The sequence below is a fragment of the Aplidium turbinatum genome, chromosome 7, assembly GCF_918807975.1.
Source record: "Aplidium turbinatum chromosome 7, kaAplTurb1.1, whole genome shotgun sequence".
In the NCBI taxonomy this organism is placed as follows: Eukaryota; Metazoa; Chordata; class Ascidiacea; order Aplousobranchia; family Polyclinidae; genus Aplidium; species Aplidium turbinatum.
Window position 1 is genome coordinate 10,756,737 of NC_137478.1, and position 15,710 is coordinate 10,772,446.

A 15,710-nucleotide genomic window follows, 5' to 3' on the forward strand; every position below is an offset into this window, starting at 1 on the left:
GAAATATCCCTCAACACATAGTCTACTTTCACTTTCCCCGTACTCTCATCATAGTTGCAGACGGCAACTTTAGCTCTACGAACCACAGGCTTCCCTTTCCTAATTTGTGGAACTACCTCATGCACCCTCCCAAGTTGATACTTCCCACGTTTACCAATGTCCTGGAGAGAACCTACCACTACAAGTTGACCAGGCTCCAAATTCTCGGCCATTTTTAGCCATTTTTTCCGGCCCTGAAGACCTGGCAAGTAAAAATCGATCCATTTACTCCAAAACTGCTGAGAAAGTGACAAATTGAACCGATAATCCCTTCTTAATTGGTCACGATCATGTGGTTGCCCAACAGCACAGTATGGGTCTAAGTATGGGGTCAAAAGTGAGGCAGGGGTGATGACAGTAAAATCCCTAGGGTCGTCACTCAAAGGTACCAAAGGGCGTTCGTTCACGATCCGAACGGCACTGCCTGTGTACGTAAGCAGTTCAATAAAATTGGGCTTACGACTTGAAGAGTCCAAAATGTGAAAAAATGCAATTTTAAATTGTTTAACCATTGCCTCCCAGGCGCCACCTTGCGCCGGAGCATACGGAGGTATAAATTCCCAGTTTATCTCTCTCTGTCTCAGGGCGTTGTGAAATTCAGCTGATCCTATCAACTCGGGTAACTTTATTTGAAAGAAGCATTTAGTCACATCAGCCATGAGACCAAATCTACCAAGCCGAAATCTAGCCAAGACATCTACCAGAGGGTTTAACAAGTCAGGACCAGAAAACATTACATCATTAACACAAGTTCCTCGAAATTCAGACTTGCCATCGTAAACAATGCGCTTTTTTAATTGTGACGTAACAAAGTATGGTAAATACCATTCAAATCCCTTGACATTTCCTGTTTCACCAGTACGCTCAATATAGCCATTTGATTTAAGATCTTTCATGGTGTCAGTAAGGAAATCACGAAGTTCAGGTTGTTTTAAAGCTTTCTTCCTTAAAGCAGCAACTCTATCTGACGCCAACACAAAATTGTTAGGTAGATCAATATCTTCCTTCAACGGAACAGGTATCTCAAATCGACCATCTTTCAACTCAATATTCGGTTCAACAAGTTCTCTAGCCAACTTATCATTGCGAGACAATTCACAGGTTTCATTTTGCAATGTCAAATCCTGAATGACTTTATTCAGGTCTGCTATTTCCATATCACGAGACTCAATTTTACGCTGAAAGCCAGAGATGACATCCGACTCTGAAGACGTCTGCACTCTGCACACTTTAGCAACGCTTTCCTCTAAGGGTGACTTACCACCACAAGCCAACCAACCGAGAGGAGTGAGTAAAGCATGCGGTTCACTACGATTTTCACCAACACGTTCTTCTTTTGCCCACATCAAATAAGCGTTGTCGTTGCCAATCAGTACATCTACAGTACTACAATCATTCAAATGAAACATATTCACGTCATGAAAATGACGGAAACTGTTTAAATCTTGTTTATGCGGTAAAGTTTTAACATCATCAGCCCAAGCTGGGTTAACCACCGAAGTTATATCACAAAACAGTTCATCAGTCTCTAACGACTGGATGTTGAGTTTAACAAGGTCAGCACAAGTAGGTTTCTGACCAGCCAGAGTATCCATTTTAAACGACGCTTTATCGTACGGTTTAAGATCAAGTTCACACACCAAGTCACTCGAAACAAACGTCAACTGCGAACCAGGATCATGCTAACAATACACCAACTTCGATTTGCCAGTCATTGGATTCAAAACACGAGCAGCAGTAACGCGGTTAAAGGCTGCTTTAACATTTCCAATCTTAACATTACGCACAGGAACTCTGGCACGAGCATCATCTTTCCCAACCGAATCCAGAGAATCACGTGACGTCACATAAAAATCATGCAGAAGAAAATAGTGTTTCCTATCGTTGTTAGGCCCACACTTACGACAGTTATTTGCATGAACGCAATCCCTAACCATATGCTGGCGCAAACAATTCAAGCATTTGCCAGCTTTCACAATGACATCTCTCCGATCTTTAGGTGTCAAGCGCAAAAATTCTTTACAATTAGACAAAAAATGATATTCAACTTGACCACGTGACGAACAACAAATGCATGCCGGTAGGTTTTTAAGTCTGGCTTCACCACCGCGCGGTGCGCCAACAACAGTCGAGTACTGCGAACTCCCTGACATCACATCATCGTGGGGTTTTACGGACGTCTGCCTAACCGGACATGAAGGCAATTTTCCTTTGCCAAACTTTTTAAATTGCTGCGACTCACCAGAATCGCCCATTAGCATAATGCTAAAATCAGTCGACTTACGCGTTTCCTCTCGCACAACAAAATCGAACAAACTCTGAAAAGTAGGCTCATTAGTGCCACCATACTGATCACCTAAAAAGTCAAGATAACGCTGCTTAGCGTCAAACGGGAGTCGCTTAGCAAAATCCAAAACAAAACGTCCTTCCAATTTGTCACGCTGACCATAAGCTTGCGCGTAAAGCAAACACTGCGATAATTCATCTTTAAACTCTTTCAGATCACTGGAAGAGGTCGAAGTCAATTTGCTACCATAGCGATACTTTCTAATTTCCGGTTCTGCAAAAAGACCTCCACGAACCCCAAAACGCTGGGACAAGCGAGCTAACGACATTTCTATCCTGTCTTCCTCTGACAAGCCAGGGGTGTCAGAAACCAAATTAGCAATCGTTTGCGCAGCTGTCCTAACACAAGCTGCTTGTAACAAAGTCAAACGAGTCCCCTTAAAGGGCGAAGCTGCCATTAAGGCCGTAACACGATTTTTAAAGAAGATAAATGGCATATTATTACCATCGTAACCAATCAAGGCCGCCTTATCGAAAAACATCCTACTATTTTGGTATTCAAAGAAGCAATCCTGCTGTTGAGAACTCGATTTAGCGGGAGAAGACAAGCTATATCCCTTAAGGGGCTGAGTGGGCTCAGTCACATGCACAGCCCGACCACGATCCTCACACACGTTAAAATCAGGAGACGCAATACGCCTCTCACAACCACCCAAATTACGTGTAGCTGGGCGATCAAAAACTAGCGGCGCAAAAAACTGTAAAGGGGGCAAAGCATTACTACTAATGGCGGCCCCGTGACCTGTACGCTCTGGGGGAGGAGTTCGGTTGTAATTCGCAGACCTTGGCTCTACAGCATTCGGAAGACCCTTAGCCGCGGCCCCGAGACCTCCTGAAACAGCTGGAAAACGTGTGGATTGCCCTGGTCTACTCACAGGTTGAACGGGCGTTTGGAAAAGGTTATGTAAATTAAACTGCGATTGATGTTCATTTCTGGAATGCCTAGAAGAGCTCTTCTTAGAGCTACGCCGGGAGCCCGCCTCTGATCGATATTCAGCTAAAACTACCTCTTTACGTTGTTCAGCCCTCAACTGAGCGTCTTTGAGTGCGAACTCAGCAGCTCTCGCTTCGGCTCTCGCGGCGGCCTCAGCTGCTCTCGCTTCGGCCTCAGCTCTCGCGGCAGCCTCAGCTCGAATGGCCTCAGCTCTCGCGGCAGCCTCAGCTCGAATGGCCTCAGCTCTCGCGGCAGCCTCAGCAGCTCTCGCTTCGGCCTCAGCTTGTATCTGGAGCTCCTCTCGTCTTAGCTGTAGGTTAATTTGTGCAACTATCCGAGACGAACTCTTAGACATCCTAGTGCTTACATTTGAGGCGCTATCCTCAGGATGTATGTCAGCATCCAACATATCTGAGAACTCACTTTCTTTTTGTTCAAAGTTATTTTTTAACGAGTTAAATTCGGGATCTACCCTATCACGAAGTTCTGCCAAGATTGCAGAGTTAAAGATTTTAGTCAAAAGAGCATGGAAATGCCGTAATTCCTCTTCTAAAGTAGATAACTTAGATCTAAAAATTAACAGTTCCTGCTTATCACTCAAAGAACCTAGGGCTACAGAAAGTTTCCCAATTTCAGTCAAAATATCCCGTCTAAGATGCCGGGCCTCTCGAACTGACTTAGCCTCATCGTTAATGGGTCCCTCCCCAGAATGGCCTGCCCGACCGCAAAGAACATCATCAGGCTTAAACTCAGTCGAGTCTACGGCGGTCGAGTCCTTGTCGCCACCGAGTGTAGACATATTAAATGTTGGGGCTAAATTTAACAATTAAAAAAAAAAATTAAGTTACACAAACACACAAAATTATTAGGCTACAGTAGTTATAAAAAACTTAACTGCAAAGACAGTAAAAACACAAAAAAGAATTTAAATGCACGATACCGTAGCTGTACGAGTATGAAGTCCTAAAGTCCACAAAACTTGCTTGGATTCTTCCACTTGAATCTACAAGCACAGATGGATTGTCTTTTAATCTTCTTTCTTGCCAATGAATGTCAAAGTTATTTTTCTTCTGTACCAAACTGAGAAGAAATGTCTTTACTTTTCTTTGCTTCTGTAAGAGTGTAGACTACCAACCAACAAATCTTCTTTTATTATTTCTTGTACTTCTAATTAGTTCTTCTGCACTAGCTGACAACAAACACGTCGTTTATTTTTATGCCTTCAAGTGCTTCTTGGCCTACAGCTAACAAAATCGTTTTTTTATTTTTCTTGCTTTAATTTCTTCTTGACCTACCAACTGACAAGAACTCGTCTTTTATTTTTCTTGTTTTAATTTCTTCTTGACCTACCAACTGACAAGAACTCGTCTTTTATTTTTTATGGTCACAGCGGTAAACCATAATTCTTCGTGGGAAAATTGTAACATAAAGTTCCCGGATCCGTTTGTCTGTACGTAATGACCGAAAAATAAACACACCTTCGAAACGTCTATTCAAAGTGTATTCCAGTAAAATTAGCCCGTGGCTATCGAAATGACTGGTGCAACGCCGTACACCTAAAAACTGTCACTACAATACAAATTACTTGGATAAAAGACGGAGAGTTTGTCCAGCTAGTAAGCACCAAATAAACCAGTTAAATGTGCGACCGACTTCCAACAAACAACTTCAAGAATGAATCAGAAAAATTTGTGATAACTCAAAGGCACGCCAGCAGTAGCGCGACGCAACAACATGTCCAAACAGGTTTAAACCGGTCTGACACGAGTCTTACGGACGATGGTGCAATTTTGGCTCATGTTTTAGGAACTTCCATGACGTAATATTCAGTAGACCCGAACGGTTTCTACATGACGTTTGACCAGGCGAACAACCGTCTGTAACACAAAGGTCAACAATAAATAAAATTCGTCACTGTAACGTCGCAACCAAATAAACAAAGCGGGCGTTACATTCAGTTTTTAGACAATTCAATCAAGAAAGTCGTCGTTGTTGACAGTGAGCGAAGTTGAATGTCAAGAAAATGGCAACAAATTCTGTAAAGGAGAAAGACGTGGCAGATAAATTAAATACTGAAGAATCATCAAATCCAGAGCCCCCAACATCAAAGGTGACAACAAGATCACAATCCAAAAGGCTCCAACAAGCAACAAATGGCAGTCTGCACCCAAGCGACAGCGCCAGCAAAGATTCTAGCAAAAGCCGCTCCTCAACAATGAGCGCTAAAGTTAAGAAGGCGGTAATATTAGCTCGACTGGAATCACAAAAAAAACTATGCGAGTTGGAACAAGAGCAAGCGAAAGCAAGGGCAGAATTTGAAACAATGGTCCTAAAACAAAGTCAGCTACGTGAAGAACAAGAAAGAAAATTCCTGCAACAAATCCAGGAAGCTAAACTAAAGGCAGAGCTCCAAGAGACGATTGCCCAACTTTCGGAAGAAGATGGTGGTGAGCGCAATAAAATGTTTAAAGACAATGTTGATATAAACGGACAATTTCAATCGAATTTAGCAACTAATGTAAACAATAATGCTGTGTCTCCTATGTTATCCCATTTAACGTTGAGTGATGTAGAAACCAGCAGGTCTAACATCTACAAACCTATTGTTGTTTCAAACAAAAGTAATCCTGCACAAGCAGTAGCAAATAAGTCGTTTGTGAGATATGAGCCGAGTACGTCGCACGCCCAGGCCCCTGTACTAAATCACATAAACAAGCAATCAGTAAACTCGAAACAAATTCCAAATATTACTATCAACCCGTCCCCACTGTTGTCTGTAGAACCCCCAATCTTTGATGGAAATTCGGCTGAATACTGTGGTTTTATAGACGCATTTGATACGTTAATTGATTGTAATTTCACAGAGCCTAAACGTAAACTTTTTTATCTGTTGCAATACACCAAAGGCTCTGCGCACACTTTGGTAAAAGGGTGTCAATACATGCTTCCCCACGAAGGTTACACAAAAGCAAGAGCTTTGCTACAACAAACCTTCGGTCAAAAATTTCAAATAGCTCGCGCATGTGTTGATTCCGTCATAAACGGCCCATCTCTTCAAAATTCTAACAAGGATTCTCTAATCAAGTTCTCTTCGGAACTTACTTCCTGCATATGTACTTTGTCTGGCATGAATTACTTACAGAAAATGGACAACATGGATACCATAACAAAAATAATAAGACGCTTGCCAAGTGGCTGGTATTCTGGCTGGTTACGCGAAGTTGACGTAATTTTGCATGAAAGAAATCAAGAAATAAGCCTTTCAGATCTCTCACGATACGTCTCGCGCAAAACGAGAGAAACGACCAACTTGGCATGCGATATTCTAAAATCTACTAAAAAACAATTCTATGATTCCAACTCCAAACGTAGGAGCAGCGTAACCTTTGCAACGCAAATAAAATCGTCGAACCATGAAAGGACATGCCATCTGTGCAGAGATAAACATTTTCTCAATCAATGCAAACAATTTCGAATGATGAATATTGACCAAAGGCTTAAATTTGTAATCGACAACAAACTCTGCAAGTGCTGTTTAAATGCTGGTCACTGGGCATATCAATGTAAAAGGAAGGACCCTTGCATAAAACCAGGATGCACTGAACGCCACACTACTCTCTTGCATCCCCCAGATGCAACACAAATCACCACAAATATCACACCCAAAGACACAACAACTCAAAAAATTAATCAACCTACACAAGCAATACGCAATGGGCTTGTCAACACACGAACAAATTCTCGCAGTCTGCTTCCCATAATCCCAGTAAAGGTTCGCCTGCAAGGAAGTAATCAAACCATCACTACACAAGCGTTTTTGGACAGTGGAAGTACAACATCTTTCATAACAAATGATTTGATAGAAAAGTTGCAAATTGCCGACTGTCAAGAAACTAATATTTGTACCATCACGCTAAACAACACTGGCAAACGTAACAAGGTAAAAGTGGTCACAAATGTCGAAATGTCAGATTTTGACGAAAACAAATACATTTCTCTAAGCTCCCTCTACTCCACCTTTCAAATTCCTGTTTCAAATACAGATATTCCTACCCTAGAAGACACTAAACACTTTCCAGAATTTGCAAACATCTCGATTCCCGATGTTGACGCAGAGGTAGGACTCCTTATTGGCAATGACAATCCGTACGTTCTCCAACCACAAGAAGTAATCCAAGCAAAAGGTGGCTATTATGCCATCAAAACGGCCGTTGGCTGGCTAGTGAATTGTCCTAACAGCAAACAGGATCAAAGTAAAACTAAAAATTTCTTTACCAAAACTTCTACCCATCCAATGTGCGACATGTGCTTTGACGCTGTTGACTCAATTGTTAACTGTAAACCCGAATTATCTGTTCAACAAGCTCAATTCATGAAATCTGTTAACTCTAGTATCAAACTTTTGGAAGACTCGCACTACCAAACTCGACTTGCACCAATGAAGGCAATGACGATTCCTCGATTGGAGTTATCAGCTGCTACAATCTCAATTAGCTCTGAAAAAATACTACAAAGAAAGTTAAAGGTACCTTATCTTAATAAAGAGTCAATTTTTTGGACCGACAGCACAACTGTCTTGCGCTATCTCAACAACTCAAACAAAGCATTTCATACCTTCGTCTCAAATCGAGTTCAACAGATTAAAGATGCTTCAACAATTTCCCAATGGAGATACGTTCCCACTAAATGTAATCCTGCTGGTCATGCTTCAAGGGGTCTCTCAATTCCAAACTTTCTTCAATGCAATCAATGGAAAAACGGCCCTGAATTTCTATGGAAACCACAATCTAAATGGCCTAAGCAACCAGAATTTCTCGAAGTCGTGGACAATGACCCAGAAATTAAACAACCAAAGCAAACGTGTTTTGCAACCCAAAGCGAATCCCACTTTCTGGAAGATCTTTTGGGTAAGTATTCTTCTTGGTACAAGCTGAAAAGAATCGTTGCTTGGCTTTTCCGTTGTAAGCATAAATTTCTGACTTTAAGACTCACTAACCTTGCAAATAAACAAAATGCCCCAGCACACAATCTTTGCTTGTCTCCAGATGAGCTCACAAAGGCACAAGACTTTATTTTTACCTTTGTTCAGTCAAAACACTTTGCCAACGAAATCAGCCAACTGAAAGCACAAAAGCCATTAAACAACTGCAGTAGCTTAATAAAATTCGACCCTTTCTTAGAAAACAATTTACTAAGAATTGGTGGCCGCATCAAAGCTGCACCTCTCAAACACGATGCAAAACATCAAATTATCCTTCCAAATCGCTCCCAAATAGTTCCTCTCATCATTCAAGAAATGCACGACACATTTGGTCACACTGGCAGGAAACATGTCTTGTCTGCCCTGCGTGAAAATCTATGGATTATAAAAGCCAACTCAGCAGTTCGCAAGGTTTTATCCAAATGTGTTGATTGCCGCAAAAGAAGTGGAAAACTCAGCGCACAAAAAATGGCTGATCTTCCTAAAAACAGATTGACACCAGACAAACCTCCATTCTCCTACGTTGGTGTAGACTTTTGGCCCATTTATTATTAAAAAGGGTAGAACAGAACATAAAAAATACGGTGTCATTTTTACTTGCCTTGTAATAAAAGTCGTACACATTGAAATCGCAAACTCTCTGGACACTTCATCTTTTATACTCGCTCTACGACGATTCATCGCAAGAAGAGGGCAAGTAGAAGAAATTAGATCTGACAATGGTTCAAACTTTGTAGGCGGTGAACGAGAAATGAGAGAAGCCATCAAATCATGGAACAACAGTCAAATCGAAGATGCTTTAACACAGAAAAGCATCAAGTGGATCTTTAACTCTCCAAGTGCATCCCATCATGGTGGTGTGTGGGAAAGACAAATCAGATCCATTAGGAAAATCTTATCAGCTATCTGTAAAGGCCAATCTTTAACAGATGAAACGCTGACTACCTTCATGTGTGAAGTAGAAAACATTATTAACAGTCGCCCACTTACAAAATCGTCAGACGATCCTAATGACATGGAGGCTCTCACACCGAACCATTTGCTTCTTCTAAAACAGCAAATAAACCTTCCTCCAGGCTCATTCACAAACAAAAAAGAGCTTTACTCTCGAAAACGCTGGAGACAAGTCCAATACATGGCCGACGTCTTTTGGACACGGTGGGTAAAAGAGTACTTACCTTTGCTCCAGCAAAAACAAAAGTGGACCAAAAAATCTCCTAATCTGACTGTGGGGGACATAGTTTTAATCGCAGATAACACACCCCGAAACAATTGGCTCATGGGTCGCGTAATTCAAACGTTTCCCGACAAAAATGGCATTGTCCGTAGCGTTAGCGTTCAAACTAAACAGTCCTTGATTGTCAGACCAATTCAAAAGTTATGCTTGATCGTTCCTGCAAAACCAATGTAAATTTGTGCTGATTTTGTTTTCTCATGTTGTTTATACCTGTGTATTTGAACAAATGTACGAGGCCTTAAAGGGGAGGGAATGTTACTGCCAATTTGCTTAAGTTAAGTCCTCTGCATTCATTTGTGCATTGCAAGACGTTTTCTAAAGAATAATTATTAATTTTACTTCAAATAAATTCCTTTACATTTTGTGTGCAAGCGATTACGTAACTTGTTTATCTATATTTGGTCTCGGTTGCACCTGTGTTTGCACCTGCATTCATTTTCGTTGAACCAACCATTTATTTCTTGATGATAGAACGTCAGTTTTCATTGATTTCTACAACCTTTATGACGTGTTTGTGTTTCAACATTTGTCAATCTTTAGAGAAAGGAAATTTCGTAAATTGTGGATTGAGTTGTGTCATTCTTAAATTTGCTATTCTCAAGGCGGTCAGAAAGTAAAACTAATTCTCAAAGTTACCTGTTTATGAGATTGTCTAAAAACGCACATTAAAAGAACACGTGAAAACCAATTCAAATTCATGTGTCGTGTTGTTGGAAGCAATCTAGACAGAAGAAACTGACCAGGCAGTTCAATAGAGCAAAGGTCAACAATAAATAAAATTCGTCACTGTAACGTCGCAACCAAATAAACAAAGCGGGCGTTACATATGGATTCAAAATCCTTTTCTTTTTGACTTGAGCAACATTAGCTATGACGATCTCAGTAAAGATGACCTAATTGATTTGAGAACAAAAGAGTTATTACGCATTGAATTTCATTCAAAAACTGTGGAAGAATTTTGGTGCTCACAACTGCAAACCTACCCATTCTTGGCAAAGCAAGCGCTTATTGTTTTGATACCATACATAACCACTTACCTAAGTTGCGAGGCAGGATTCTCAGCTCTTGTTACAATAAAAACTAAACATCAAAATTGCCTGGACGTTGAAGATGACGTGCGTGTTGCATTGTCAAAAACTCAAGCACAGTTCAGTCGTTTAGTTCAGGAAAGGCAACAACAGCCCTCTCATTAAATTTGCTTACGTTGAAAAAAGTTTCGGCATGGCATTTTGGGTCACTTTAATATTCAAATAGCCTACTGCTGACATTTCTTGAACAATTCATTCATTTTCTTATTTGAGCAACTGTTTAACCTGATATTTGCCGCTGGAGTCATAGCGGCAATGCAATATGACACAGTACACTGAGTAGCCTACAGTAGTTGAGTAGCATAATTATTACAATAGTCAATAGTATGTTAATTGAGTTTCAGGCAAAATTTAGGTAGGGGTCCGAAGAATTAATAATTTGTCTAAAGGGGTCCGTGACAACAAAAAGGTTGGGAACCACTGTATTATAGTGACATCAAATGCGGAAAAGCATGGAGTTCCGACTACATCCCACCCGAATAATTCTTAAACTCTTGTTTATATTGTCTGGCTTGGATAAAGAAATTCTACTCGGCTTGCTTGAGCAGAAAGTCGATATCGAACATATGGCGATAAGCCAATGCAATCGCCTTGCTTAAACAGTAAGCAACCCTGTAATAAATTCCAGAAGTTACCGCCCTAATCACTGTAGTGTGTCACTTAGGCTATCAGATAATGGAACGGCGCTAGGCTACTTTTGGTAAAACTCAACTCTGTGGTTGATCTCCAGCTGCCTGAAGAACAAGCTGGATTAAAAAATTGTTCCACTCACTACGTAGTCAAGCGAATCAGTGACATCAAGAACAGTTTTGAGAATAAGAAGGCAAGTGATTTGGTTGATTTTACTGCTCCCAACGACACAGTGTGTCACCAAAACTTAAGCTCCTAAAAAAAACATTGGATGTGCTTCCTTATTAAAATCTTGGCTAAATGGGGCATTTGTTTTGAAGACCACCGATGGACAAACTAGTCCAGTCGTCTCCGCCGCCTGTGATATAGAGTACGGTAGGCTATCTCAAGCGTCTTGTCTTTCTCCCATATTTTTTCTCGATATTTGCATGCATAAGATTCCTGCAATAAAGTCTACTGCACTACTCTACAAGCGACGGCATAGAGTAAAGTAGGTTAGGCTCCTTGCAGCCATGGGTGTTTTCTAACATTCGATTTGTGGTGGATGTGGCTATTTTAGCCTACCATAGGCCTACTCACAAATTATATGGTCCTGATTTTGGGGCATCTGCGTCTGTGTAGAGTCAGAGCGAACCTGAACAAAACCACGGTAACACCATATCACGCAAGCAAAAAAACAATCCAGACGACAACTGTCTGTCCACCTGATGTCACTTCCAACATCTATGGAAGAAGTTATTTTGGCAGCCGATTGTAGCATCGAATAGACAGCGATAGACACGTGTTTCGCCCATGAGGCTGGGCTCATCAGTATCGCACCGTATTCTTGCCACTTGAGTAATCGACCGCCGGTTTACCAGTCAGTTTAACTCTTATCTTTGTGGAAAGAAAGAGCCAACAAAATTCTTCACATCTATGGAAGACTTGATCATCATCCTCACACAGCTTAAACGCTTCCGACGAAATTCCCAAGGCGTTTGGTGCAACATTTCCAATAACGCAAATTTCACTCTCACAATCACAGTGCTTTTATCGTTATACAGTATTACGTGGTCTTTCTTTTTGTAATCAACCAGCGTAGGAATGTGTCAGCAGGCTTCTATGCTGCACCTTAGGCGACACCGTTTAATCATGCAACAATCTTGACCTCTTAAGAGTTGCGTTATAGGCAGCTTCCCTTGTGTGACCCTTAGATTGGCCCGCGTTTAAGCTCGGAACACTGATGCAGGGTTTTCTTAGTTTTGTGTAGCTACAGGGTATCGCACTCTGCCATTCCTAGTTTTGTTTAGCCACACACGGTTCGTTCCTATTTTGGTATTTACACACATGATCTTTGTCGCACTATTTTACTTTTGGATTCTGTTCCGGTTAGGAGACGGTGCTACGCTTTGTGCTTGAAGTTGTGTTCTGAACTTCTGACACTACTGGAATAAACGTCCCTTGTATATAAAGACTTTGTGCTCAGATTACCCGTTGCCAACGCAGTGCCCAGGAGTGTTATCGTCATACTGACGGCTAGTGTGTGACAGCGTTATCTAACATCTTCTTTAGAAATCCCTGGTGTGTGTGTGAATGGGACGCCGCAAGTGTGACTACATTGTGATAGTTCGATTTTTTTATAGGATTTTATAACACCTTTCAGATTAAACATGATGTCCCTTTATATGACTTACAATTATAATTATTTATGACGAATGCAAAAATAATGATTGATTGGTGAGAGCAGGCCCAATCAGTAGCCCAACAATCTAACACCAAAACGACACAACGCAACAGATAAAAATCATACTTCATTATGTATGATTTTATTGCAGTTCATGAATCAACGTCACATAGTGTTGGTGATCACTTCAAAGATAAAAGTTGCTAATATTGCAATATGGAATAAAATGGAACGTTTTGAGGCAACTTTTCAGCACCTTTCAGACCAACGAGTTCAATTAAACATTGGCATGCAACTATAGTGCAATTTTGTTTTTTTAGCAACTGACAAGCAGCAAGCATAGTGCCTCCAGTGGCCAATAAATCGTCAACAATTACTACTTTGCTTCCAGGTTTGAGGATATCATTCTGCATTTCAATTACGTTGTTCCCATACTCCAACGAATATGCTTGAGACAAAACTTTTCCAGGCAGCTTGCCTTTTTTTCGCAAGGGAATAAATGATGTGGATAACTTACAAGCTAGAAGTGGTCCAAAAAGAAATCCCCTTGCATCAAGTGCAACAATCGCATCCAATTTGGTATCAGAACATCGTTGAGCAATGTTTTCAACGAACAAGTCAATCACGTCATTGAGAAGACTTGGTTGTAGAAATAAAGGAAAAATGTCCCTGAATAAAATACCCTTTTCGGGAAAGTCTTCAAATGATGCAATGCGACCTTTCAATGCCTCAACTCTTTTATCACCACTCATAGTTACAGATTAAACTCTTTAGCGAAACATTACTTATTGTAGGGTAGCTGAAAACAAAAAAATAGTGGTCAGCTTGCATCGAAACAATGAAAAAATCATTAAGGTTATTCAACTGTTAATTGCATTAATCAAAAATCGAATGTTGGCATTTGCAATCTCTTAATTTCGATCTCTCAGCATAATTTATTAAAAATCGATTTCGATACAATAGCATCTTCATTCTTCTGCTTACTCAAATATAATGTAACATCTATGTTGCAATAACCCATAGTTGACAAACAAAACGATAGGCTAGGCTACTTTTTAAATACCGTACATTTAAATGTTGGATTGGCTATCAATTTATAATTCAGAAAAAAAATGAAATTGGACGTAGAAGTTAATATAAAATTAAATGCAGGTTTAATATCAATGTCCAACTGTCGTCCAGCCTTGATTTTGATTACGGTAGTGGGAATCTTCATCCTCGGACTAAGAAAGCTTTTTTGAGAGCTTAACAATGGCTGTAGGCATACACGACCTAATGCCGCAAGATACGAATGACGCAAAACTTGAGGATTGTTTTTTGCCTCTGTTAGTTCATGAATCAGCGAGGAACGAAATTAAGTGCGAATGTAGTGTTCCATAATTGCGTCAAACAAGTTTCCCTTTCTTGAACTACAGTGAACCAGTTTAACCTACATACATATCGTCAGACTAATAAAATAATGGCGTAACTCATTTTTTCTTGTTTTGAGATAATCGAAAAAAACTGTCTACACGGTTGTTTTTATCATATTTATTCTACAGTTAAACGAAAATAGCATGTCTACACAAGTACAATGAGCATTGAGCATACTTTGATTTTCTTCATTTTGCATTCCACAATGTACTGGGGTGACTTAGGCCATTTTCCGAATGCACAGTCATGACTTAGGCCATTTGATATTTTGAGTTTATCAATATGAGTTTTTTAACGGTGACATAATAACAGTAATTTTTTGTCGTATCCAGGCTTACACCCGGTGGTTGAAGATTTAGATTAAGTGGACGGGAAGGCAAAGAAGCCAATCTTCGTGTCCACCTTCAGGCATGCCTTTAAGTGTCCTGCCACAGACACAGCCGCATGCTCTTGAGCGGTGTCGAACCGGCGCCCTTTCGATTGCCGTTCTAGTGTTCTCACCACTCGTCTATGCAGCCGACAGTAATAATACAACTAGAATTAACAGGAAAATCCCTAATAGCAACTCCAATCTAACGATAGGAGTTATATTTCATGCTAGACTGCATATTTCGCCCAAAAACAGTTCAGAGTTGGCAAGACAAGCTGAATAAATTATCAGTGAGGAGGCAAATTATCAAAAAAGGAGTGGCACCCTGTTGGCATAACATGTTTCATAGATTGGAGATCATTGTATTTCCTCAATTTGATTGGAAGATGGCTTGAATAAATATAAATCGATGTAGTGTTGCCTAAGTTTGTTTGTGACCGCTGTGACAGATCCTCCCACTGTGCAGCCTCACATAATGTGACCTTGTACAATACCTTTCCACTGCTTTCAAGATTCAGGTCTCTAAGATCATGAACCGTGAGATCTCCAGCTTTCTTACCAGGCCTGATACTCAACAAGCATCATCCATCGATTTTTATAAAATCCCTTTGTTGCATCCTCTGTACATTGTTGGGATGCGGTCTGATCCTGGCAATCTGGATGATAATTTTGTAATTGCTCGTCGTAAAAATGTCGTTTACCAATTTTCGCTCGATGGTACTGTGCATGCTATCGCACTCCATTTGAGTGTGACCAGCCAGGCAGCCACGAGGTACTTCTGAGTAATAGTGATGCCATGCTTCCATTCAAGGGCACAGTACAGTAGGTCCTAGAGACATTAAAGTTCCTATTTTGATAGCCACAACCCATCACTCCAAATAACTATTTCCTCCAGACCGGAGCTTCCAGAAATTACCCGTTCGAAATGACTAAACTGCAAGAAAGCGAATACTTCACTGCGTAAATCACCTTCTGTTTCATTCCAAAGTTATAGATAATATCCTAAGTT

The 15,710-nt window shown here is 40.6% G+C and overlaps 3 protein-coding genes across 3 annotated transcripts; 2 read left to right on the top strand and 1 right to left on the bottom strand.

Moving 5' to 3' along the window:
• The first annotated feature begins 5,342 nt into the window (after positions 1-5,342).
• LOC145773740 (uncharacterized) lies at positions 5,343-8,855 on the top strand. Its single transcript, XM_082584874.1, has one exon. It carries the CDS (start codon positions 5,343-5,345, stop codon positions 8,853-8,855), a length of 3,513 nt encoding a protein of 1,170 aa, XP_082441000.1.
• Positions 8,856-9,051: 196 nt separating this feature from the next.
• Positions 9,052-9,711, top strand: LOC145773741 (uncharacterized). Its single transcript, XM_082584875.1, has one exon. The coding sequence runs from the start codon at positions 9,052-9,054 to the stop codon at positions 9,709-9,711; it is 660 nt and encodes a 219-aa protein (XP_082441001.1).
• A 3,164-nt stretch (positions 9,712-12,875) lies between these two features.
• Positions 12,876-13,713, bottom strand: LOC145774272 (adenine phosphoribosyltransferase-like). The gene has a single exon (XM_082585472.1). It carries the CDS (start codon positions 13,668-13,670, stop codon positions 13,122-13,124), a length of 549 nt encoding a protein of 182 aa, XP_082441598.1. The 5' UTR covers positions 13,671-13,713; the 3' UTR covers positions 12,876-13,121.
• Positions 13,714-15,710: the final 1,997 nt, after the last annotated feature.

Bases quoted from the DNA above. Each gene is read 5' to 3' on its own strand.
- LOC145774272 (XM_082585472.1), bottom strand. From the start codon at position 13,670: ATGAGTGGTGATAAAAGAGTTGAGGCATTGAAAGGTCGCATTGCATCA.
- LOC145773740 (XM_082584874.1), top strand. From the start codon at position 5,343: ATGGCAACAAATTCTGTAAAGGAGAAAGACGTGGCAGATAAATTAAAT.
- LOC145773741 (XM_082584875.1), top strand. From the start codon at position 9,052: ATGAGAGAAGCCATCAAATCATGGAACAACAGTCAAATCGAAGATGCT.